Genomic DNA, 25,319 nt, shown 5'->3' with positions numbered 1-25,319 from the left:
AAGCAACTGCTCCTTGGTTACTGTGTGCATGGCCCCAGGGCCTGAGCAGAGGTGGCTTTCCCTCAACAGTATCATGCACAGCAGCCACAAGGTGGGAGCAGCCCCCGTGCCCATGGAGAGATGACAGATACATGGAATGTGGTCTAGCCATACCCTGGAAAATTACTCAGCCTTAAAAGGGGGCTGGGGAGGGGGTGGGGGAGCTTGTTTAATAGGACCAGGGTTTTGGTTTTGCCAGGTGGGAGAGATCTGGGTACGGAGGGCGCTGAAGCTGCCTGCCCCCCCAAAACCAATGTGATCTGCTTTTAATGCCACGCCACTGAACTGTACCCATAAAAAGGGTTAAAATGACCAACTTTACGTGATGGATATTTTAGCGCCATAAACAAAAAGCTGGTGGTTACAGTGTGACCTTGATGTTTGCTGTACAAAGGCGTGAGAACTGGAGCCCAGCCCCAATCGGCTCTCAGTCCCAGTGGAGAGTTGCCTCCATGGAGGCCAGCAGCGCCCAGTGGGCAGCACTCCCACCTTGGGGAAGACAGAAGAGCCCTCCCAGCCCACCGTCTGGTCTGATCAGATTGGCAGGCACACCCCAAACGCACCCTTGGTCCAATGCTGAGCACTTCCCACGGAAATAGCAGATGCCATGGGTCCCCCACGGCAGTAGAACTGAGACACGGGGGCAGCCTGGGTGGCTCAGTGGTTTAGCACTGCCTTCAACCCAGAGCATGATCCTGGAGACCCAGGATTGAGTCCCACATCGGGTTCCCTGCATGGAGCCTGCTTCTCCCTCTGCCTGTGTCTCTGCCTCACTCTCTCTCTCTCTCCTCTCTATATTCTCGTGAATAAACAAATAAAATCTTTAAAAAAAAAAAAAAAAGAACTGAGACACGGGCTTGTCCAAGGTAGAATTTTATTTTATTTTATTTTATGTTATTTTATTTTATTTATTTACTTTTTTTGAATTTTAAAGAAACTCTGCCCAGAGGCTTTCTCACCTGAAGGCACGCCCTGCCCTTGGAATTGAAGGGGTGTCCCGGCTTCGGCCGCTCTCTCCTGGGACCTACAGACCCGAGGGCCTGGCCAGGCAGCAGTATCTCCCTCTTTACCTCCCCACTCCCTGCTCTTCTCCCTTCCCCCTTCCTTCCTTCTCCTGGGCTGTGACCCAGATTGCTGGTGTACTTGACTGCACCAGTCATTCCCCTCTACTTCTGAAGGTCCCTGAGCCCCCAGACCAGCAGGCTCGGGGAGGTGTCCCCCTTCACTGGCTGAGATGCTTCTTCACCCTCACCCGATTTGGTGTCTGTCTGCCTGTGAAACTGGCCAAGGAGACCCAGCTCCCCACAGTCAGGCAGGAAAGTCAGGCAGCAGGTGTGCTGCACACAGGGGCCTGGAAGTGCCAGGAGGACACCCCTGAGAACCCCTGAGAACAGAGGTCACCCCAAGCTGAAGGAGAGAGTGGGGCAAAGGCAAGGAGGCCCGGGGAGGGGGCCCAGGGATTTGCGGGTGGGGAGCAGAATGTGTCTGGTTGGAAGGAGGCGGGAAAGTCAGGGGGAGCTGGCCCCGAAGACTCTCCATCAGTAGGAACCACAGCAGGTGTGAGGCAGCCAGGGGAGGGATTGCTTTCAGATCGAGGGGAAGCAGCGCCCCCTGGCTTCTGCAGGGGGAAGGGGGGGGAAGCCCTGCAAAAGACAGTGCCCCAAGGGGGCCAGTCAGCCCGCACCCCCCTACCCCCTACCACTCAACACGAAACAGCTCCTAGGTTTCGGGAACCCTGGCAGTCTGGTGCCGGGGAAAGTCCTGAGACCCACACACAGCCTGGCCTCACCCAGGCAGAGATCATAAATGGTGCAGGCCCCAAAGAGGAAACATTTTGTGACGTCCAACAAAATCACAGGTGCACATACCCTTTGACCCAGCAATCTCTTACAGCCCGTGTGTGAAAGGACTCACAACAGTGATTCATTGCGATGCTGTATTTGCCAAAGGTTGGAAACAACCTAAGTATCCCTCCAAGAGGGCTGGTGAAGGAAATCATGGGCCAACCACATACTGGGATAGTGGGCATCTGTTCAGAAAAATGAGGAAGCGCCATGTGAATTGATGTGGGGTAATCTCCATGATATATTGTCAAGTGAAAAAGGAAGGTATGGAAGGGAGTGTATAGAGAGCTACCCTTTGTGGTCAACTAATTTATAGTTGGCTTTAATAGATCAAGGGGTCCTATTATCTCTCCAGGGAAGCCAGTAAAAGCATGTGCAACTATTTATTAGAGGGGAAAACAGAATAGTAACCCATTTGTGGGTTAGCTGTTCACTTTTTAAAGGGGGTGGAGAATATATATATATATATATATATACACACACACACACTCACATATTATTATATGTGTATATATTATGTATTTTATATATATTATATAATTTTGCTTGTAACTGTAGTTTGTCTCTGGAGAGATAAACAAGATAAGCAAGAAGGTGGTAACAATCATCACCTGGAGAGAAAAGAGGATCTTAATGTCTGGGGAAAGGCATTGGAAGGGCTTTTCTCTTTGTAGGTCTTGGTGTCTTTTGGATTTTGAACCCCACATATCATTGCCCATCCCCCTGGGGGGGGGGGAACATGTCAGATGCCAGTTAGGAACTATTCACAGGAGTAAGGCTGACAGGTGATATGAGAGCTTCATGGCCAATGGAAGGAGCAGGAGAACACAGATCTCTGATTCAGGGGATGGAGTGGACCACGTGGCAGTGGATGGATGGATGGATGGGGGGGCCAGGGAGCGTGGGGAATCCAGGGTGACATCCAAGTTTCCATTCCTGAGAAAGGACCCCTAAAAGAGGAAGTGGGGGGAAAGGGTTTGGGGAGAGACAGAGGAATCCAATTCGAGCGTTACTTGCCTTTTCTCCCCCCGACTGTCCAGGACCCTCTCCACCTCCTTTGTGGAGAAATTTCTCCTTGTGGGTGGTCTTGGGGGAGGGCAGGTGCCAGCACCACCCTTGCATGTCTGTGTGAGCCCTTGGGCCCTGGTCTGGCTTCCCTGCCCAGCTGGCGGGTGACTCACTGCAAAGGAAACCAGGGAATTCTTTGGGTGACTGAAATATTCTCTATCATGATTACATTCATGTATTTATAGATATACTGAGCTATATACTTAAGATGGGTCTATTTTATTGCATACAAGTTATACCTCAATAAAGTTGATTTAAAACTATATATATATTTAATATATACTTATTGTATATATTTTATGTGATATATTAAAAGTATGCACAGATATATGACATGATTACAATGGTACGAAAGGAGTCTAAATATGTCTGCATTGTTTGTTTGTTTTTAAAATTTTATTTATTCATGAGAGACACAGAGAGAGGTATAGACATAGGCAGAAGGAGAAGCAGGCTCCCTGCGGGGGAGCCTGATGTGGGACTCAATCCTAGGACCCCAGGTGCTCCTGTCTGCATTGTTGTGGAAATGGTAAAAGTACCAACTTTTTTATTATTTAAAAAATATTTTATTTATTTATTTATTTATTTGAGAGAGAGCACAGCAGGAAGAGCAACAGAGGGAGAAGGAGAAGCAGACCCTCCGCTGAGCAGGGAGCTCGATGTGGGACTCGATCCCAGGACCCCGGGACCATGACCTGAGCCAAAGGCAGATGCTCAACCACTGAGCCACCCAGGGACTCCAAAAGTACCAATTCATAGAGAACAAAGATTCATACTCAAATCTCTAGGGTAACCGATAAAAGTACACACAACAGTTTATTAGAGGGAAAACAGAATAATAAAATATAATTAGTATAAAAAAGAGGAACTGAAAGGGGAGGGGAAGACTGAACAGGTGGGACAAATAGGAATATAAAAGATTTACACCCAAATATATCAGTGTTACATTTTAAATATAAAAGAATGAAATACTCCAGTTCAAAGACAGACAGGAGGAAGAGCATGACTACATCCTGTTTACAAAAGATAGACAAAAATCTAAGCACACAGAAACATGGGAAGTAAAACGATAGAAAACCATACATCAGGAAAACACGAACCAAAAAACCTCGCGTCGTGACATTCATATCACACGACTTAAACTTTCCTAGAAATGAAGAGGAACGTTTCATGACAAAGGCCTATTTGCCAGGCGTATGTAACATCTCTAAATTTACGTAGACACAAAAACACGGACCTCAAGTCAGAAACAAAGTATAATTGGGGCACCTGGATGGCTCCATAGTTGAGAGTCTGCCTTTGGCTCAGGCCGTGATCCTGGGGTCCTGGAATCAAATCTTGCATCAGGCCCCTGTAGGGAGCCTGCTTCTCCCTCTGCCTGTGTCTCTGCCTCTCTCACGTATAAATAAATAAATAAAATATTTTGAAAAAGAGAAACAGGGACGCCTGGGTGGTCAGGGGTTGAGCATCTGCCTTTGGCTCAGGGCGTGATCCTGGAGTCCTGGGATAGGGTCCCCCATCGGGCTCCTTGCATGGCGCCTGCTTCTCCCTCTGCCTGTCTCTCATGAATGGATAAATAAAAACCTTTAAAAATAAAATAAATTAAAAAAGAGAAACAAAGTAGAATTGACCAACCTGTAAGAACAGGCAGTCATGATTACAGTATGAAATTTTAACTTTAACTTCTCTGCTTACAATTATTTAAAAGTTGTCGTCATGAAATCCACAGAACATACAATTTACCATCCTAACCACTTTCAGGTGCGTGGTCCGTCACCACCATCCAGCCCCAGAACTCGTTCATCTTGCCAGCTGAAACCCTAGATCTGTTAACCGCCAGCTCCCCATTCCCTCTTGTCCTCCAGCCCCTGGCAACCAACACTCTACTTTCTGGTTCTATGAATTCAACTGCTCTAGTGACTTCAGGGTGAGTGGAATTATATGGTATTTGTCTTTTTGTCATTGGCTTATTTCACGTAGCACATCCTCAAGCTTCATATACGTTGTAGCGCGTGTCAAAATTTCCTTCCTTTTCAGGACTAATATTCTGTTGACCTGGCTAGACCATGTTTTGCTCAACCGTCATTTGTGAATATGGACACTTGGATCGCTTCTGCCTCTTGGTCACTGCGAACGATGATGCTATGAACCTGGGTGTACAAATATGTCTTTGCGACCCTACTTCTAACTCCTGGAATTGCTGGATCATGTGGACGTTCTAGGTTTAATTTTTTTCAGTCGCGGTACTCTCTTCTACAGAGGCTGTACATTTTCCTGCCCTCTGCTCGCGTCTGCTAACTGAAGGCATTTTCCAGACTAGCTTCTGGCTCTGACTGCAATACCATTTTTGGCCCTGGGCCTTCACATCACAACACTAGCAGGTGCCAGAGAAGGTGGTAGGGTGTGTATTCCTGGAAGCCAGTCCCACAAAGGATGGACAACAGCCGAACGAGACACAGATGTGACTGCAGACCATGCACATGTATTCTATGCAATCCAAACCAGATGTACTATCTGGACTTCCCCTTTGTCAAGCCCCTTCAATGCCTGCGACCACTTCAATGCCTCCCAAGGCAAGGGCAAGGGTGATGGAGGGCACGCTAGACAGAAAGAGCCAGAAGTCTTAACCAATTGCAGTTGGAAATACCTTATTTTTAAAAATTTTTATGAAAACATATGCCCCTGTGAACACAATGAAAAGGCACCCCCCAGGGCCTCAGGGTGGGAAAGGTACCTGCAATTGAGGGGCCCTGATGTTTTAAATTTTATTAGCTTCATTGTAAATTTATCCCTGCCTGGCACATATTCAAGAATATTTAACTTGGCAACATAAACGCTACTAATGAACAACCTTTGAAGTTCTGTCCTGAATGCGTTTAGCTTAATTTTGCTTTGGAATGCCAAGTTGACTAGGAAGGTGAGACTGTTCCTGACAACAGTGTGTCCCGCTTGTAGCTAGAAGGGAATCTGAACAAGCCCCCGGGGAGGGGCCCTGCGGGAGGAACCGCGGGCCGGGCGGCGCGTGGAGGGAAGAGGCCCGGCCTCCCTGCGGCCAGTCGGACGTGCTGGGAAGCGGGCTGCCCACCCCCGCCCCGCGCAGGACTCGGGAGCCTGGGTCCCCAGCGCCCCCAGCCCGTCTCCGGTCCTTCAGCGGCCGCTCCGCCGGCTTCCAGGTGTCGCGGGCACCGATGACCACCAGGTGGCGGTGCTGCCTGCGAGGACGCGCTGTGGCCACCCGGCGGCCCAAAGTGAACACTACTTCGTCTCTCCAATGGCAAGGCTGCAGGGACAAGCCAGGTCCGGAGAGGGAGGAGCAAACACCTACCCTGTGCTTCCCACACTCACCCAGAGGCTCACAAAGGTATATTCAGATTCTGGGGCCCAAAGGAAACACTTTCCAAAGCCCTCCTTGCCCTCCGTGCACACAGAATCGATAACCTCCCACTCCGGGGCCACCTGGCAAGGATTCAGGACTGACCTCTCATGCTCCAAACCCACAGGGGTCTGATGTAATATGCCAGTTTACTGATATACAAGATAGATCTGTTATTTGGAGTCTCCTTTCTGGAAAATTAAACAAACCATCAGAGGATTGCTTGGTGAGCAGGAACTGGGAACAGAAGGACACAGGAAATTTGAAGCTAATTTCATCTCAAGGCATGAAAAATTCTGGAGAATTATCCCAGCCTCACTGCACAGAGTCCTCGTTGGTGACAGAAGATGCACCGTTCCCGCCAGAGGCAGGTCAGGGACTGCCAAGGCCTCACATGCAACTCCCTGGTGTGGTTCCTCCAGCTCAGGCACCAGTTGCTGCTCTGATTCCTCATGATACTGGCGCTCTCAGTTTCAGAGCTCCTGTCTGGGTCTCCCAATTATAATCACCTACATTCACAGTCAGCTTACAGATGTTTTTCTTAAAAGTCTATCTAATGACCTATTTAGCCACCTGGGTGGCTCATTGGTTGGGTGTCTGCCTTTGGCCCAGGGCGTGATCCGGGGTCCCGGGATGGAGTCCCACATCCGGCTCCCTGCAGGGAGCCTGCCTCTCCCTCTGTGTCTCATGAATGAGTAAATAAAATCTTAAAAAAAAAAAAAAAATTGATGGCCAATGCAGCCAGTTATTCAGTCCTCTTACATCCATCTGGAACGCAGACATCCTCCCCCTGTGATTCAAAAGTCCTTTCAGGGATCCCTGAGTGGCTCGGCAGTTGAGCGCCTGTCTGCTGCCCAGGGCGTCATCCTGGAGTCCTGGGTTCCAGTCCCGCTTCCGGCTCCCTGCATGGAGCCTGCTTCTCCCTCTGCCTGTGTCTCTGCCTCTCTCATGAATGAATAAAAAAAAAAAAAAAAAAAAGTCCTTCCAGAAACTTGGGGTACCCACAACCGAGAGGTCCCTTGGCCTTACTGATTTCTATATCCTGATAAAACCCAGCCTCATGGGCACTTACCCGCTGACAAAGCCTCAAGGGGGCGGTCTGCATCTGAGCCTGCTCCCCACCAGCACCCCCGACCCCTGGCCTCCAGCCCCCTGGCCCCTGACCCCCCAACCTCCAGCCACCTGGGCCCTCAGCACCCTGGCCCCCAGGTCCCCCCCGCCCCCCAGTCCCCCAGGGGCCCCCGACCCCCGCCCTCCAGCTCCCCCCCATTCCTCACGCAGCAGCCCGTCCTGCCGCCGCACAGCTGAGCTCAGCCGCTCCAGGTACGAGACCCTTCCAGGGCTCAGCCCCGCGCCCGAGGGGAGCCCACCGGTTGGGCAGGCTCGGATCTCGGCTCCGTCCGGCCTGCGGCCCCTCCGGCCCCTCACGCCCCCACTCTGCTCCCCACAGCTCCGTCCGGTTAAGGGCCCGCTGGTGCCCAGCACACAGCAGGCGCTTAATAACGGTCCGCCGCTCCGAGGCCCGGGGAGCGCCGGGGTGCTGCGTGCGTGCAGGGGCGGCGAGCCTTCGAAGCGCAGTCTCCTCACGCCTGCGTCTCCAGACTCGACTCCACTCGGCCTCCGCGCGGGGAGCAGCGGGGGAGCCCTTCCCGGAGCCGCGCGTGCAGGGCCGCAGGGGCCCCCCGCAGACCCGCCGGAAACCCACTCAGCGCCGGGACGTCCCACGCCGGAAGTGTGTCTCGGGCCCGCCCCCGAGCCGTCATTGGAAGGAGCCCCGGGGGGGGCGGGTCTCTTCCCAGTTCTGCTTCCTCATTGGCTGACGAGTCTGAGCTGGCGAGAAAGGGTGGAAGCCGGCTGTCCCGGGACGGGTTGCCATTGGCTGAAGTCGTGAGCTGGTCCGCGGGTTGCTAGGAGCGACATGCCCTTGCCCCGCCCCTCGGGCTATCTTCCTTCTTTTTAAATCCAAAATTGAGGCCCAGGTGGCCCTTCACCCCGCAGCCTGGGGGCCTGCCCGCGGGTCTGCGCTTCCAGGGGCCTCGAGTCTGGAGGAGCCCAGGGATACAGAGACTCGCGGGCAGCCGGGGCGCCCGGAACGATTCTCTCGCGGAACCATTGCGGCGAGGCCCCTCGGAGCACGCGCAGGGCCGGGCCGCGGCGGGCCGGGCCACAGGGGCAGGGATGGCGGCGACGGTGGCTGCGGCGGCCGCCGACGCGGGGCCGGGGGTCGCGGTGCCCGTGGACCTGCGGCGCGAGCAGCGCATGGTGTGCGTGGAGTACCCCGGCGTGGTGCGCGACGTGCCCAAGATGCTGCGGACTCTGGGCGGCGAGGAGGGCGTCTCCCGGGTGAGGAGCGGCCGGGACCGCGGGGTAGACGGCGTCTCGAGACCTCGGCCGGGGGGGGGGGGGGGGCGGGGGGACCACCCGGGGGAAGCGCAGTTTCCTTGGCAACGGCGCTGGGGGCGGTCGCTGGGACGCCAGTGGGCGGGCACCTACCTCCCCTCGCCGGGGAGGACCGCCTGCCGGGCGAACGCCGGGAAGGGGCTGTAGTGGAGACCTGGGGCGGGGCGTCCTTTCCATCCTCTTCTCCCGGGATCCGGGGAGTGCAGCTCGGCTGCAGCCCCCGCGACCTGCTGGGCTGCCCCTCCCTCCTTCACAGAGTAGACCCAGGCGCGGGAGAGGGGACCAGGGGCTGCGTTGTTAGGGTTAAAGGTGGTAATGGGGAGCGCCGCCTCCTTCCGCTCGGGTCGTGACCTCAGGGTCCCGGCATCGAGTCCCACGTCCGGCTCTCTGCTCAGCGGGGAGTCTGCTTCTCCTCTCCCTCTGCCCCTCTCCCTGCTTCTGCTCTCTCTCTCTTTGTCAAATAAATAAAATCTTAAAAAAATAAAGGTGGTGATGACCAATGACGTCTTCCGTAACAGTCGCAATTCCAGGTGCTTTACTCCTATATCATCCTCATTAGAACCCTGCTGGGTAGCAAGTGACGTGGTCTGCATTTTACCCAGGTAACTGAGGCAGTTTGTTCAAGGTCTCTGGAAAAATGGGGGAGCTGGGATGAATTCTTACCTCGTGCAAGGCTGGGGGGAAGTGATTTTCATGCGCCAGAGCTTGAACCGTCTCTTCTGTAGAGAGTCCTTCTCTGACTGCTGTAATTGAAGTGGCTTCTAGTAGTTCGCATCTGGCTCCTGGACCTGTTAATCCCACCCTCCCCCCACCCCTCTCTTGTAAAGATTTGGTTTATTAGAGCAGTATGCCTAAGCACAAGTGGGGATGGGGGTGGAGGGGCCAAGAGAGAAGGAGAAGCAGACTCCCAGCCAAACAGGGAGCCTGAGGCAGTGCTCATCCCAGGACCCTGGGATCATGACCTGAGCTGAAGGCAGGTGCTTAACCAGCTGAGCCATCCAGACACCCTGACCTGTTACTTCCAGCCTGAAATTATGTTTTAACATGTTTATCGTGTCTTGGCCGTTTGGCTCTGAGACTGTAAACTCCATGAGAGCAGGACCTTGTCTCATTCGCTTCTGTAGTCCTAACATCCACGATAGTACCTTCTTCCAAAAATATTTGTCAGGTGCACGACTGAATACTCACGACAGTCTAATGAGTTAGGTACCATTATTCCTATTTTTCAGATGAAGACTCAGGTAGGCAAAGTTGGGTCAGACAGTACAGTAGGGATTTGAACTCATGCATGTCTCCCCTTTGAAGTCTGAACTCTTTTACCTGCTGCTTTCTCATCCTTAATGAATATTGAAAACCTGTCATTGAACACAGGAAGCCACAGAGGCACAGTTAGTCACGTTTGGTTCTTTTACCCTGACTTACTCATTTTACCGTGGCATTGACAGGACCCTTGCTCCCACTGACCCCAGGGGTATTTGTATCCGGCTACAATGTGAGCCCTTTGGAAGAGACTGGTCATTGATTCATTCTGTTCATGCTGCTTGTGCACTTCCTCTGCCAGGCCCGCATCTGGGATTATTCCCAGCCTCATGGTCTCGTAGATAATGTGTTTCATGAGAAGGGAATCCTGAAGGTTGAGGCTTCTTTTAACCTTCTTTCCCTCCATGTTTTCTGAGCACCTACTAAAGGCCAGGCTGTGTCCTTAGTGTTGGGAGCCAGCAAGCTAGAAGGCAGATGCTCTTGGCCCAGTGAGCATCGTTGAAGCTTTCATACACACACAGCTGACACTTACAGGGTCCCTCCTGGCCTGTTCAGGGCAAGCACTTGTGGGTGGGTGACCCATGTAGCATGTTCATCACGAGTTAGACACCAGACTAAGCGTGTTACATATCCAACGATTCAGTGATTCGTTTAATCATTGTAACAATCCTGTGAGTAGGTACTAGTCGTATCTCCATTTTAAGGAGAAGGAACCAAGCTTTGGAAAGGATAAGTGATATCCTGTCAGAGTCTTAGTGCTTGCTACTAATTAATTTCCTTTGGACCTGGAAACATTTGCCTGTGAGACTGAATAGCAAGACCCTTTGGGGCAGGTAGTTCCTAGAGTAGGAAGTCAAGACAAGCCACCCACCCCTGCCGGCCTCAGTCCCCTCCATGGTAAACCCGGGGTTGAAAAGACCACCATGGATTGTTGCCAGAGGAGGCTTATGATTCCCGGCACTGAACAGGCACAGGGAGGAGGCGGGAGGTGGGGGGAGGCTTTACTTAGTTGGCAGTTAGTGTCTCCAGCCTATTAGAAGGTAGAGACTATCCTTATTTTCTCTGCTAGGTAAACACTAAGATACTCAGGTTAAAAAAAAAAAGGGTCTCTTGAGAATTAAAAGCTCAGAATGAACCATAAGCCTCCTGGCCCTTCCCTTAGCAGCCAGGTCACCATTAGGCTTTTGCTGAGAGGGGAGCAGCCCCCTACCAGCTGCTTAGCTGGTCACTACTTCACTGTCTTTGTTGGCCACAGATCTATGCAGACCCCACCAAGAGGCTGGAGCTCTACTTCCGGCCCAAGGACCCTTACTGCCACCCCGTGTGTGCCAACCGCTTCAGTACCAGCAGCCTGCTGTTCCGGATCAGGAGGAAGACCAAGCGGCAAAGGGAGGTGTTGGGGCTTGAGGCCCAGCCGGAGGTCACATTTGACATCGAGATTCTTGGCATCATCTCCACCGTTTACAAGTTTCAAGGTAACTGCAACTTTCTGCGTTGGATTATGTCAGGGCCTGCGTCCACATTCCTGCAGGTGCTCTGTGGGTCATCCACAGGGAAGGGGGCCAGTCTGTGCCCAGGAGTGAGGGGCAGGGGAGGAGCAGAGCGGGGCAGCGCAGGCCCAAGAGGCACACGTTCCTCCCTCCATGCAGCAGTTCTCAGTGGACTGTGGGCACACTGCTGCCTCATCTTCCACATCCCTAAGGAATCCCTAAGTCTCTGAGTCCATTATGTGGGGGCCAAATACAACTGCTTAGCAGGTCTCTGGTTTTTGACCCTCAGCGTTTTGGAACCTCCACTAAGTCTTGGCTGGTACTGGTCCTGCTTTTCCTCAGCAGCCTTCCCAGATCACTCAGCCTCTTGGGACCTCCTGTTTCTTTGAAGTCTTAGCCAATTGGTGTCTTCCCTGAGGTCCCCAGTCAGTTTGCTACCCGTAGGGAACCCCAGTGAGGAGGCCGTAAGGGGTTGAATGGGACAGGCAGTAAGAAGGAACGAAAGGGCAGGGGCAGGGGCTCGGCTTCCCTCAGCCTTGGGCACTTGTCTGTAGTGTGGGGCCCTGGGTTTCTTAGGCCCTTGTGAAGGGTGGGGGTCAGGGGGATGGTGTTAAGGGACCGGCTCATGCACACAGGAGGCACTTGGCAGGTTACTAGCGAGCCTTAGGGATGCACAGTGCCTGCTGCTGTTCTGAGAGAGAACCTGCAGAGAACACAGATGGGCAAGGAAGAGGGGCTGGAAAGTGGAAAGAAATGAAACCAGGACCAGGGACCCTGCACTGTGCATGTTGAATGTCAGTCATTCTGGTGGAACATGGTATCCCCCTCCCCCCAACAGAGAGAGGGCTGCCCCTCCTCCTGGGGGGAGGTCTCTCAGTGATGCATTTTCCATCTGTCTGATTGAGCCGGCACCCCACTGCTCAGTGCACCAGCAGCACCCGCCCCCCCACCTGGGAGCTTGTCTGAGGCACAGCATCCCAGAGTCTTTAGCTAGGTCCCAGGTAAATCGTGTGTGCTCTGTATTTCAAGAAGCACCAACCTAGACCAGACTTTTGCACACTGCACCGCCCCCCGCCCCTCTAGGAGATGCCCAAGCACATGGAGTCAAGTGCATGGAAGTATTTCGTAGGTGCCATTTCGGCTCCCACCCCCATTGCCCAGAAGTGTCCACTGCCCAGCTGTCTTGGCACCCCGAGAACATGTGGGTGTTGATATGCAGCAGCTGCTGTTTCCTGGGAAGGTGTAATAGGGTGTCCACCGTCTGGCTGCCTCTCTTTCCAGGGATGTCCGACTTCCAGTACTTGGCTGTGCACACAGAGGCCAATGGCAGGCACATGTCGATGTATGACAGAGTGCTCATGCTCAAGCCTGAGAAGGAGAGTTTCTTCCACCAAGAGCTGCCGCTCTACATCCCCCCGCCAATCTTCTCCCGGCTGGATACCCCAGTGGACTATTTCTATCGACCAGAGACGCAGCACCGGTAAGCCCCTCCAGTCCCCCTGCTGCTGCAGCATCAAGACTCAGAGCAAGGGCTCTGTGGTTAGAGCTCCTGGGTCCAGGGCTCAGCTCTGCCACTCCCGAATCAGGCCCTCAGCACTGCTGGCTTTGCAGGCCTGTGGCTCCAACACCTCTGGAGGTGGCGTAACTGGTACCTGTGCCCCAACCCAGAGATCTTGCGCAGAGGTCCCAGGACACGGAGAGGGTAACAGGATGTCACCTTAAGACTTGAGAGACCTACGCCCAAAAGCATGTACCCGAAATACTTAGAGCAGTGAGTGTTCATTGATAGAATGAAGTCATCAGTCCATTAATAGGGATGTGGCTGATGAATTTACAGCCCCTCTCTGCTGGGGAACACCATGTAGTGTCTGAGAGAGCGGGCTCGTGGACCAATGTGGCACTTGCCCAGGGTACCCTGCTCTATGAAAAGGCAGCACCTTTTGTGGTATGGAAATAAATTGTGGCATGACAATAGAAACCTAGAAAAATCTGGAAGGTAGGGCCCAGAGCAGTTATCTGTGGAGGGGCGAGAGGATGAGAATGTTCTCTTTCCTCACTAAATGTTTTCATCAGCAAGTGCTGACCACGGGTCATGGATCCCGGCATCGGCAGAGAACAGACCTGGACCACACTAGGCTGGGTGGGGTGCTGGATGGCGCATGAGTGAACCGTGAATGAGCGATGGGCCTGTGGTCAGGTGTGTGTCTTAGAGAAGACAAAAGGGGTGCGGGTCATAAGGGCAGTGAATGGGGTGAGGTCTCAGCACCCTCGAGGGGCTGACGTTTGAAACAGACCTGAATGATGACAGAGCTGGGCAGGTAAAGATCCGGGGAGAACGTTCTAGATCAGGGGACTGGCACCAGCTGAGGAGTGGTTGCAGAGGGAGTCCAGGAGAGTGGTAGGGCTAAGGGTCTCAGACTGAGGTGAAGGGCTTAGATTTGATTCTATGGAGAAGGTGTATTGTCCCCTTTAAAAAACACAGAGGTTCCCAAACACAGCCCGAAGTAGGAGAGTGGCTCCGTGGAGGCCCAGCTGTGGCACAAGCTTCAGTGATGGGCATCTGTCTGCCACTTGCCACACCTGCCTCGGCCCCCCGCTTCCCAGTGCATCCTCGAGAAAGCGGTCTGCGTGCCTCCCACGGGGAAGGACTCATGTTCTCCCACGAGCCTGTGTGCTCTTGCCAGGGCCAGGGACAGCACCTGACCCTTCCTGACCACAGGAGCTAGTGGTGGTTTGAGGGGCAGAACGTGACAGACTATAGGAACAGAGCAGGTCAGGCCCCACCGCCCCCAGCCGAAGCCCTCCATGCGGGGTGGCAGGGTTTTCTGCATGTGTGGTACTTGGCACAGGAGTCTCAGGTTGGTGGAGGACAGACAATTTGCATATTTCTGAAATGCTTTGAGTATTTCCCTCATGGCCAGAAACAGACACGAAGCATTTGCCCTCATGGCCAGAAAACAGACACGAAAATAGGCAGAGGAAATCAGACCCTCCGCACTCTGGGTCCTGGCAGGGGCTGGAGCAGCTGAATCCCCCCACTGTCCCGTGGGGCTGGGAGGCAACTGCTCCCAAGCCTCTGGGAGGGGGACAAGGGAGGAAGGCCACCTACCCTTGGACCACACATCCTGTTCCCCTCCCCATGTGGCTTATTGATTTTCTAGCAAATGGAAACAACCTGCCTTTTTTCCCAGGGCCACTATTGATTTCTCAGCTCTGCTGGCCTTCCTGGATCTGCCAGGGCTGGCGGGGAGGCCAGGCTGCAGCCTTGCTGGACCTCGTCTGTTCTCTGCTGATGCCAGGCTCCACGACCCGCGGTCAGCACTTGCTGATGAAACACCCCCTCTAGGGTTCAGGACGTTGAGCCTCCTACAGGACTGTGGGCAGAGGACGGCCTGGAGCCTGGCCTGAAGGGGGTCCTTCCTCCTTGAGGGAGTTAGTAGGGCAGCTGGCGAGGCAGCCAAGGAGCCATTTCCCCATGGTGACAGGCCCCAGTGGACTACCTGGGCTGGAGTCAGTCACTGAGGCCTTCCCTCTTGGGGGTGTCCAGGGTCTTGGGGGATGTCTTTGAAGACAGGGCAGTAGTACACCTGTTCAGGGTGGTTTCTAATAGAGTCACTGTATAAAAAAGGCACAGACTCGCTCCCTTCTTAGTCATTTTATTTCCCAAAGTAAAAAATCACTTTGTCTTTTATAAGTATGCAGGTAGTTTATACTCATGTTGAAAATTAAGGTAGAAATGAAACAATTTTAAAAGGTAATAATCACCAGGGGGATGGGGGGGTGCCTGGGTGGCTCATTTGGTTAAGCGTCCAACTCTTGACTTTGGCTAGAATCATGATCTCAGCGTCATGAGATCAAGCCCCAGGTCAGGCTCCTTGCTCAGGGTAGAGTCTGCTTAAGACTCTGTCTCCCTCTCTCTCTGCCATCACCAACCCCCAAAATAAATAAATAAGTCTTTTTAGAAGTCTTAATTAAAAATAAGTGAAACAGGGATCCCTGGGTGGCGCAGCAGTTTGGTGCCTGCCTTTGGCCCAGGCGCGATCCTGGCGACCCGGGATCGAATCCCACATTGGGCTTCCGGTGCATGGAGCCTGCTTCTCCCTCTGCCTGTGTCTCTGCCAATCTCTCTCTCTCTCTGTGACTATCATAAATAAATTAATTAATTAAAAAAAATAAGTGAAACAATATATTTCAAAATAATTTTGTAGGTTTGGAGTAGGGTATGGATGAAATTAAATTGGCTGTGTGGTGATAATCATTAAGGCTCACGATGGGTTGTGAGGCTTCTTGAGACTCTTCTCTCTGTTTTAGTATGGGCTTGACATTTCTGACATCCCACCTTTTTTTTTTTTTTTAAGATTTTATTTATTTATTCATGAGTGACTCAGAGAGAGGCAGAGACACAGGCAGAGAAGCAGGCTCATGCAGGAGGCTGATGCAGGACTCGATCCCAAAACTCCAGGATCATATCCTGAGCCGAAGGCAGACACTCAACCACTGAGCCACCCAGGCATCCCTGACATCCCACCTTTTAAAAAATACATATATATTTTTTAATTTATTGATTAGAGAGAGAGAAAGGGCATGCACAAGTGGGGGAGGGAGGGGCCAAGGGAGAGGGAGAAGCAGATTCCCCGCTGAGCAGGGAGCCTCATGTGGGGCTTGATCCTAGGACCCCAGGATCATGACCTGAGCACCCCCAGCTCCTCTACCATCCCACAGGAATAAGGTAGCCACCTTAGCATCTCAGCCTGGTGCCAAAAGAGAGGGGCCTGTGCATAGCTGGTGCTTAACCCTCACTTTGCCCTCTGTACTGCTCAGTAATGTCCCTCATTCCTTCACCTAGCTGTTGTCGAGATGTTTCTGGGTCAGACATGCTCTGTCAGAGGTGGTAGGTTGGGGTTCTCAGGGCCCTGGAGTCCCAGCTCTGTCCTCATGAGCTCTGACTCAAGGTAGGTATCTAGCTGCTGCTGGTTACTTCATAGGAAATTGATTCCCTTCTTATAGGATTGTTTTGAAGGTTTAGTGAGTGAGTCGTAAAAGTCAGCAAATGTAGGTATTGCCTGCCAGCTGATGAAGTGGGTCCTGTGTAGCCACACCATCCTGAGCTCACCATTCCTGCCTGGTGGACACTTGCACAGTTTCCAGTTTCCACAGGCTATATGGCGCTGTGCGTACACTTCTCAGACCAGCAGCCTCACCCCTTTTGGCCTCCCTGAGCTGTCCTCGGCAGTCGCTGTCCCTGCTCCTGCCTGGCCATCAGCCTGAGAACACAGGTGCTGAGAGTCTTCCCCAACCCCTGACCCAGGTTCCAGGGAGGGGCCCCTACATGTGTGCTGCTGGCATCATCACGTGGTGGGCTCCCTGCCTGGTCCGGCCTGGGGTCTTCCCAGTGCTGCAGCCCACACCAGCTCTCTCTGTCTCAGGGAAGGCTACAACAACCCCCCCGTCTCGGGAGAGAACCTGATTGGCCTGAGCAGGGCCCGGCGCCCCCACAATGCCATCTTTGTCAACTTTGAGGAGGACGAGGTGCCCACGCAGCCGCTGGAGGCTGCTGTCCAGACATGGAGGAGGATTTCCACCAACCCCATTGACCAGAAGGTGGAGGAGGATTTGAGAAAGGTGAGCTTGGGGCCTGCCTCCTCACTGACCACCTCCCGTTTGCCCACCTGGGTCCCTTCCCTCCTTTTGCTGTTGGCTGTAGTGACTTTAAAACTGGTTCATCAGCATATGGGAACGTCTCCTCTTCAGATGTCACATCTCAAAGCCACATCAATATAAGCCCTACATTCCCAGGGTTGAAAATACTTCTTAGAATTCTTGAAAGGTCCCTTAGGGGTTGGTAAGCAGTCGGTGCATTGTCTGCTCGTGACTTCACAGTGGAGCTTTGGGGTTCAGGAAGCCTTCATTTCTCTATCACTGGTGGTAAGAAACCAGATGGAGCACATACTCTATTCCACCTGATGCTTCGTCCCTGCTAGTGCTGGAGTGGACAGGAGTGGCCTTACACTGTCCCCCCAGCTGGCAGGTCCTGGGAGGAGCCTGCAGTGGCCTCTGTTACTAATGCCTCCACAAGCATGGATGGCAGGTTCTCAGTGAGGCCACACTGCAGCTGACTGAAGCTCTCCTCTGCCCTTGTGAAATTGACTCTTCCCTTGTGGTATGGGGGCATATTTCTTAAAAGACGTGTGGACACCTTACTGGTTTCCAGCAGTTGCTGGACACTGGAGGGGAGACGTAGGGGACCCTACTTGTCTTCTGGATCCAGCCCAGTCTTCTGCCTGGCTGGAGCCCTTCCTGCCATGGCCCCCTACCCTCCAGCCACCCTGGCCTTCTGCACGCCTTCCTTGGGCCAGGCCATCCTCTTCATCCTTCATGACATCCCAGTTGAGGTTCCACCCTTGAGTTTGGGGCTCAAGGTCTCAGAACTCTGGCACGTCCCCCTCTTGGCCCTGCTGTGGCTCCTTTGGTTGTCTGCCTCCCCACTGTCCTGTGAGTTTCGTGAGGACAGAGACCATGTCCTTCGTGGTCATCTCAGGACACCCAGGCCGGGCAGCAACAGCTGATCCAGGCGTGCAGTCCCCTTCTGAGGGTAGGGAAAGTGGGCACAGCATTTCCGAGAGGCCACTCCTTGCCGGGTCAGCCGCTGATCTCCACCAGTTCCTCTCCCCAAAGGTCTGCTGGGGGCCAGATGGGCAGGAAGCAGCTGGTGCTCGTCTCACTCTCTGCCTTGACAACCCCCCCCCACAGCTGTTTGAAATCCGGCCCATCTGGTCACGAAACGCCGTTAAGGCCAACATCAGCGTCCATCCTGACAAGCTCAAGGTCTTGCTGCCCTTCGTGGCCTATTACATGGTGAGTGCCTGCCCAGCCTCTCACCTTGGCACCCACCAGGGCCGCCCTGATGGCTGATGTGATCTCTCTGAGCTATGGCAGGAGCATAGGCCTGTCCCTGGCCCTCCAGAGCCTCCTCCGTAACACTAGCCATACTGGGATGATTTTAGGCATAGAGAGTAATCACGTAACTCTTAAGTAACGAGATTATACATTTTTAAATGATCTTTTATTGAGAATGTTCTAAGGACCAAGCACTGGGTTAAGTGCTGTGGACCTGTTATATCATGTTTCCCTCCCTGAGGGGTGACAAGCAGGATTCCCTTCTTACCTCAAGCAGAGTCAAGGCTCAGAGAGACACATAGAGACTCTGTGCCAGGGTCCTCTAGCCAGCATGGACAGAGCCATTTGGGACCCCAGCCTGTTTGGCTGCAGAGTGCAGGCCCAACCACGGGGCCACCAGGCTAGGCTCATTCTACCTGGGCTGAGTGGGTGTGAGGGTGGGAGGGGCGGATCCACCTTGGGCCCAGTCCAGGAGGGCCTGGAGATGAGGTGTCATTACTGAGGTTCCCAAAGGTGCTGGAGGAAGTCATCCTACCTGCCAAAGATCCCCACATGGTGCCCTGGGGAGGCAAGCCTGAGATGTGACCATGACAGTGATGACAGGTGGGGCACAAGGGAAGCTCATCCTTCCTGTGCTCCGACCCTAGCCTTCAGAGAGCTGCTGTCTGTCTTTCAGCCTTGGCTTTCTAGATAGAAGCACTTCAGGAGGACTGGTTGGGGACAGTGTGTCCCCCCATTGGGATGGCAGTAACACCGGGTACTTCCTGTGCTAAAGGCTCCCGGGGCATCATCTCATGTAGTCCTCACAGAAGTGATAGGAAAGGGGGTTTCTCTGACCTCCAGCAAGAAGACCAAGGCTCAGAAAGGCCAAGTGACCTGCCCTACGGCAGAGCTGAGGTGGGGTTCCAGAGCTGTGTTGCCATCTCTTGGGGTGTTTGGCTGCCACCACCACCACCACCCCTGCCCAATATGCATCTCTGAGGAAACCAGGGATGGACCTTGGCCCCACTTCACACCTTTCGTCTCCAGATCACAGGTCCCTGGAGGAGCCTGTGGATCCGATATGGGTACGATCCCCGAAAAAACCCAGGCGCCAAGATTTATCAAGTCCTTGATTTCCGAATCCGTTGTGGAATGAAATATGGTAAGAAATTACTAAGATCTTGGCTTTCTGAATTTCTCTCTCTCAATATCTTTCTTTTGCTGGCATTGCCTTCGTAATAAAAATGTATCTTGGTGACGGTAGAAGTCTTTCTCCCCTGGTGAGATGTATGCAGAATAGCATAGAAATGAGGCTCCCAGCTTGTGTCCTAGCTCTACCCTTCGCCCTCTGGCTCGGTACTCATCCCCTCCGTCCCCTCTGTTATTCTGCATTATTATAGTTCCTGTGGTGGGGGCCAGGCACCTAGTCAGTGTCCTGTCCCCGGGCCCTCAGTGAGCTGCCGCACATGGAGCAGCAGCACGCAGTCCTGTGGGCCGGGGGGGGGGGGGGGTTGGGGGGGTGCGGAATGGTGACTGCTGGCACCTGGGGGCACAGTGACCCTCTCTCAGGAGCCAGCCCCAGCAACCCTGGTGCACCCCCAGTGCAAAGCCAGTTCTGTTTGCCAGATGGGGCTCTGCACCCATTTCCTTGTCTGCAGGTTATGCCCCGAGTGACATGCCCGTCAAGGCGAAGCGCAGCACATACAACTACAGCCTTCCCATCACTGTCAAAAAGACGCGTGAGTGCCTCTGCTTGCCCCGCAGATTGAGGCTGATTTGCCCTCATAGAGACACCAAGGGAGATGGGTGTTGGGATGGTGGGGTGTGGTGGGGTGAGGTGGGGTGGGGTAGGATGGGATGGGGCTTCCCAGGGGCCGCTCCAGGGTACACAGGCCAGCACCCTGGGGAGGGGGATGGGGAACATCCTGCCGTATTCCAAGTACTGCTACTGTCCCTTGCAGCCAGCCAGGTTGTCACCATGCAGGACCTGAAGCAGGGCCTGGGCCCATCGGGGACAGCCAGCTCACGGAAATCCAACTCCAACAAGTACAAGCTCAAGGTGGGCACCCCCTAAGCCCCTGAGAAAGGTGGCCGCCCACCCAGTTGGAGGTCTGGGGGACAGTGGAGAGGAGGCCCCTCCGTTGTGCGGGGCGGGCACATACACACTCCCAGAGTCCTGGGTCTGGGCCAATGGGCAGGACTTTGAGAGTCACCTTTGCCCGTCAGGACCATTGCATGACTCCCAGCCTCTAGGAGCATTTTCAGGGCATTGACGACCATCTGGGCAAAGAGGCGGTAGCAAGTGTCAGAGGGAAATGTGACACTGGCAGCTGTACGTGGCTGCCTTATTTGAGGCTGTGGCCACCACCCAGATGGGCCAGATGGGGTGCTCGCGTGTGTGTAGAGCCACGGCAGACCACCGGGCCCTTGCCGTGGGTGGGGCGGGGAGCTGCCAGCTGCGCCCCCAGCCCTGGCTTCACTGCCTCATGCAGGGGGGCATGGGGGCACAAAAACCGGTGCTGTCAGCATTCTCTTCTCATGGGGGCAGCCACAGCATCGCCTCAGTGGCTGTCCTCCCCCTTAAGCACTCTCACTCTCACCATCCCTACCTCTAGAAAATGGACAGTTGGTCAGCCCTGCTTCTCAGAGGGTGGCCTGCAGGGCCACAGAGCAGAACCTGTTGGTAGGAGGTGGTGAGGAATGAGGGCAGACTGCAGAGCTGGCGTGAGCCCACGCTGTAACACGTACTGGCCACATAGCTCGTGGCTGCAGGGCGGGGGGCGCCTCAGAGCCTCTGCACACCTGCTCCTGGCCTCTGGCCTGTCCACACCCCCTGAACCCGGGGAGAGGTGGAGGGGAGCCAGGCCTGCCCGGTGCAGACCATCTGGGGAGAGCTCTGAGCTCCGGCTCACTGTCCCATCCTCCTGTTCTCTCCCCAGGACTCAGTCTACGTCTTCCGGGAGGGGGCCTTGCCGCCCTATCGGCAGATGTTCTACCAGTTGTGTGACTTGAACGTGGAAGAGTACGTAGTGAGGGGCCCTGAGGTGCCTGGGTAGGGCTGGGGACCAAAGCCTTCCCTGCAGTTCTTCCCCTACATTGGTGTCAGTGGGGCGCCCTGCCTGGGACGGCGGGTGCTGGCACCCCTCCATCAGTCTGATGGCCCCCAGGAGCAGTTTCCAGGGTCTGCATGGGCCACACCTCCAAGCCACTGCGCTGGGCAGAGACCTATGGTCTTCCTCCTTCGCCTGCGTGGAGGCTTGGGTCACAGTCCTGAGCCTCCCGGCCACTGGAGCCCCGGCAGCCTCTCAGCCAACTCTTAGTAATGTTTAAAGAAGGGGCGAGGAGTGCTGGGATGGGAAGAGCAGGAGCACTTAGACACGGCTCGAGTTAGGTGAGAGCCGGGGTGCCCGCAGGGAAGTGTGCGTGGCCACAGCCCACATTGTGTGCGGCCCAAGGGAGGGAGGGTCCGGCGTCCGTCCACAGCTTTTCTTCGGTGCTGGGCTCGGCCCCCTGTGTGGCCAGCCGAGTGCTGATCCTCTGAGCACTGTACCGCCTCCACTGGAGCGCGGATGGAAACCCTCCCAGAAACTCCGTGTCCTGGCGCCCAGGTTGCAGAGGATCATCCACCGCAATGATGGGGCGGAGAGCCGCTGCACGGAGCGCGATGGCTGGTGCCTTCCCAAGACCAGTGACGAGCTGCGAGACACCATGTCCCTCATGATTCGGCAGATCATCCGCTCCAAGAGGCCTGGTGAGAGCCGCTCGGGTGAGGGGAGGCCCCACTCTGGGGCCAGAGCAAGTATCCCTACAGGACTTGCTCCCCGAGAAATTGCACCCAAGAATCATCCCCCTCAGGAGCCAGATCTCCAGGCTGCCTGCCTCTGCCTGGGTGGGAGTCATGGTGCTCGGCCCTGGGCCCTCTGGCAGGAGACAGGCCCTGGGGCAGGGCTAGAGCTGGGCTGGCTCTGCCGGGAGCCACCACTTTGTGTCCTGGCACCACCCTGCCTCTTCCTGCTGCTTGTGAGCATGTTCAGTCTCCCTGTCACCCCCACACTGCCGGCCCCTTTCCCAGGACCAGGCAGCCCTGGCAACTGGCTGGTGGTGAGGACTGTGAGGAAAGGGAGCCCTTGCTAGGCTGTGGGCCTGATGAGGCAGGGGCTGGGGGGAGTGAGCAAGAGGGCCCCTCTCATGGCTTCCCCAGACCCCTCCATACGCCGCAGAGCTGGCAAGAGGAGGGGACAGGGCCCCATCTGAGAATTTGCTTGAGGTTCTGGACCCTCCCTCCAGAAAAAAGCACTTACCCAACATGTCCTGTGCATTCTCGGGGTCCCTTGGACCCAGGAAGCCGCCCAGCCTCCCCAAGGAAGTGGTTTTCCAAGCTGTTGGCTTCAGTATCTCCCTGAAGTGCTTGTTAAACAGTAGAGTGCCAGGTGCCCCAGGCCTCTGTACTTCCCGAGGCAGCTTCTCTGGGGCTTGAGCCCAGACACCCAGAGCTGTAGGTAGGCCTCCAGCAACCTGATGGCTGGTCGCAGGGCTGGGCTGTCTGGCACCTCTCTGGGCCTCAGACCTGCAGTAGCTGGGGATCTGGGGGCCACGCAGGAAGTCTGTGCTGGGACACACATGGTCTTGTCTCCTGGCCCCAGCTCTCTTCACCAGCCCGGCCAAGGCCGACAGAGAGAAAGAGCAGCTGACGTATGAGTCCGGGGAAGACGAGGAGGACGATGAAGAGGAGGAGGAGGATTTCAAGCCATCTGATGGCAGTGACAATGAGATGGAGACAGAGATTCTGGACTACGTGTGACACAGCCCTGCCAAGGCTGGGCCTCCTTGATCATGCAAGACTGACGGAGCCAGGACAAGCCGTGGCTCCCCAGTGCTGCCCACGGTAACCAGAACAGCCCTAGGAGCACCCCCAGAGGAAAGCTGGGGTCTTGGCACTGGGTGCATCTGACCCTGCTCCTGCCTGTCTGCCTGTGGCACCTGCTGCTTGGGGTTGCCCTCGGGCCCCCAGTGCTTGGGGAGATCCCCAAAGGACTGGCAGCCATGAACCAGTCCATTGTCTAGCAGGCTGGGCCGGTGCATAGCACCTCTCTGTGGCTGAAAACAACAAAAGCTGGAGGTGGAGATGATGTGACTAGGGGAGGTGTCAGTCTTGCTTTGGAGCTTATGACTGATGGCAGTGATGGCTGATGACCAGTGAGGAAGCTGGTCCGTGGTCACAGATGGGCGAAGACTGTCCTTGGGTTTGCATCCCATTCATCCGGGGCCCAGTTGTCCTTATCAAATATACTTTTTCAAGGAGTCTCAGTGGCTCAGTGAGGGTTTTGGAGCCAGAGAGGAGTTTCCTCTTGCAGGTCAGGTAAGAGCAGCTTCGAGTACCCCAGACATCACGTCCCAGGGGGTCCTGTAGCCTCGACCTCATCCCTTGCTGTGCCAGATGTGTTCTTGAGAGGCTTGCAGGGACACGGTCCCTGTTGCTTCTCAGCTGCCTGACGTGAAACCCGTGGCAGTGCAGAGAGCTCTGGTAGGACTGAACCTGCCCTCCCACCCACACCATGGGGCAACTGTTCCACAGTCCTGCGGAGCAGCCTGAGCCAGAGATGAGCCCAGTCACCCCTTTCCTCAGCCAGCACACTGGGCACCTAGTGTGACAAGTCCCTAGGTCGCATTGATTCTAAAGTCAGCTGCCTCAGGAAAGCCCCAGCCCACCGTGCAGGCTCCTGGGGAGCCTCGGAGGATGGATCAGAGGCTTGGTGGCTCACGGTTGGCCTGCAGTGGCTAGTCCCAGGCACCTGCGTGTAGAGAGGAAGCTGGCCAGGCTGACCGTCCCCGATGGCCTGCTCCCTGCTGCTGGGGACCAGGAGAGGTCCCCTCCTCCCATGCTCAGAATAACTTCCTGTAGAACAGGTTCTCAGAATTGGAGCAGTGGACAGAAGACGTGGGTTCACAAACCCCTGTCCTTGGCTGGGGCAGCAGCCTCTCCCCACCTGTCCTCATACTGGAGCCCCAGCCTGGCTTGCACAGCCCCTCCCGGCTTCCTGACTCCTCCCTCCCACCAGCAGCTGCCCACCCCTCCCTACCTACCCCCTGCTTTCTCCAGCCTCTTGTGTACTCTGTGTCCCCAAAGATTTAGACTAATAGGTGGGCTTGGTGGCGGCAGTAGGCATGATAGAAGTGGAGCCATCGCCTGCATCAGAAGTGCTGGCTCTGGGGCAGCAGAGGGCCTGCCGGGGCCCATCTGAGGGGCCGTTGGCCCAACAGGGCTCTGGCCGTCCCCTGGCTCCCGAGCGTGCCCCCTCTCTGGAAATGGTTGAGCTATGGAACATAAGTGTCGGCCGTGAGCCCAGGAGCAGCCAACCTCAGAGGCACGATCACAGGCCTTATCCTTGGTAGCCTGCCTTGTCTAATAACCTCTGTTACCACAGTCCTGCACAGCCCCAGGAAACAGTGGTGGCCACTTTTGCTTTCCCCCTACTTCTCTGCTTGGTCTTCTCTCCCTCCCACTCTCTCTGTCTTGGTCTCTGTCCCATCCCTGGTCTGTTGGTCGGTCTGTCTCTGCTTGGCTTTGCCCCAGGATCTTTGCTTGGCCCACCTCTGGCCAGGAAGCGCGGCTTTTCCTTTTCCTTGAGGAAGCCCTCAGGACTGGGCTGGAGCCCCACTCCCCCTCTCCCTTGTCCACCTGAGCCTCCTGTCTTCCCATTCCAGGACTTGTCATACTGAACGTGAGTTCCCTGCACACCCCAAGGGCAAGATCGCCTGTGCTGCTATGGGTCCCCACACCTAGTTAACACTGTACACCCTGTGGGCCTTGGGAACAGGGTCAGCCATACAGCCATCTGTGCCCCAGAAATCACATGCCTGGTCCCCCACAAATCCTCTGTTGAGCTGGGGATTGGTGGCAGGTGGGCCACAGAGTCAAGCACGCCCATCTCTCTGAGGGTGGAACCGAGTCTTTGTAAATCAGTG

The 25,319-nt window shown here is 55.0% G+C and overlaps 2 protein-coding genes across 3 annotated transcripts; one reads left to right on the top strand and one right to left on the bottom strand.

Moving 5' to 3' along the window:
• Positions 1-1,445: 1,445 nt before the first annotated feature.
• Positions 1,446-8,437, bottom strand: LOC119873193 (collagen alpha-1(III) chain-like). Its single transcript, XM_038546058.1, has 3 exons — positions 8,316-8,437; positions 7,602-8,125; positions 1,446-3,063 (listed from the first exon to the last, which is right to left on the bottom strand). The coding sequence occupies exons 1-3, from the start codon at positions 8,435-8,437 to the stop codon at positions 2,834-2,836; spliced, it is 876 nt and encodes a 291-aa protein (XP_038401986.1). The 3' UTR covers positions 1,446-2,833.
• GTF3C5 (general transcription factor IIIC subunit 5) lies at positions 8,279-23,657 on the top strand. Of its 2 annotated transcripts, none has more exons than XM_038548887.1 (11): positions 8,279-8,667; positions 11,240-11,459; positions 12,756-12,954; positions 16,901-17,096; positions 18,225-18,329; positions 19,401-19,515; positions 20,012-20,092; positions 20,315-20,412; positions 21,293-21,375; positions 21,962-22,104; positions 22,997-23,657. In XM_038548887.1, the coding sequence occupies exons 1-11, from the start codon at positions 8,503-8,505 to the stop codon at positions 23,152-23,154; spliced, it is 1,563 nt and encodes a 520-aa protein (XP_038404815.1). In that variant the 5' UTR covers positions 8,279-8,502; the 3' UTR covers positions 23,155-23,657. The 2 variants fall into 2 exon arrangements, with proteins under 2 accessions (XP_038404815.1, XP_038404816.1); XM_038548888.1 differs by lacking the exon at positions 8,279-8,667 and adding an exon at positions 8,860-9,326.
• The last annotated feature ends 1,662 nt before the right edge of the window (positions 23,658-25,319 follow it).

The sequence above is a fragment of the Canis lupus genome, chromosome 9, assembly GCF_011100685.1.
Source record: "Canis lupus familiaris isolate Mischka breed German Shepherd chromosome 9, alternate assembly UU_Cfam_GSD_1.0, whole genome shotgun sequence".
NCBI lineage: Eukaryota > Metazoa > Chordata > Mammalia > Carnivora > Canidae > Canis > Canis lupus.
This window is presented reverse-complemented; position numbering and strand designations above follow the sequence as displayed.

Excerpts from the sequence above, each read along its gene's own strand:
- LOC119873193 (XM_038546058.1), bottom strand. The coding sequence starts at position 8,437 with ATGGTTCCGCGAGAGAATCGTTCCGGGCGCCCCGGCTGCCCGCGAGTC. Across the intron at positions 8,126-8,315 it reads GCAGGCCCCCAGGCTGCGGG|AACTGGGAAGAGACCCGCCC; the intron begins GTGAAGGGCCAC and ends ATGAGGAAGCAG. Across the intron at positions 3,064-7,601 it reads GCGGCAGGACGGGCTGCTGC|TGAGTCACCCGCCAGCTGGG; the intron begins GTGAGGAATGGG and ends TTTCCTTTGCAG.
- GTF3C5 (XM_038548887.1), top strand. The coding sequence starts at position 8,503 with ATGGCGGCGACGGTGGCTGCGGCGGCCGCCGACGCGGGGCCGGGGGTC. Across the intron at positions 8,668-11,239 it reads GCGAGGAGGGCGTCTCCCGG|ATCTATGCAGACCCCACCAA; the intron begins GTGAGGAGCGGC and ends TGTTGGCCACAG. Across the intron at positions 17,097-18,224 it reads TGGAGGAGGATTTGAGAAAG|CTGTTTGAAATCCGGCCCAT; the intron begins GTGAGCTTGGGG and ends CCCCCCCCACAG.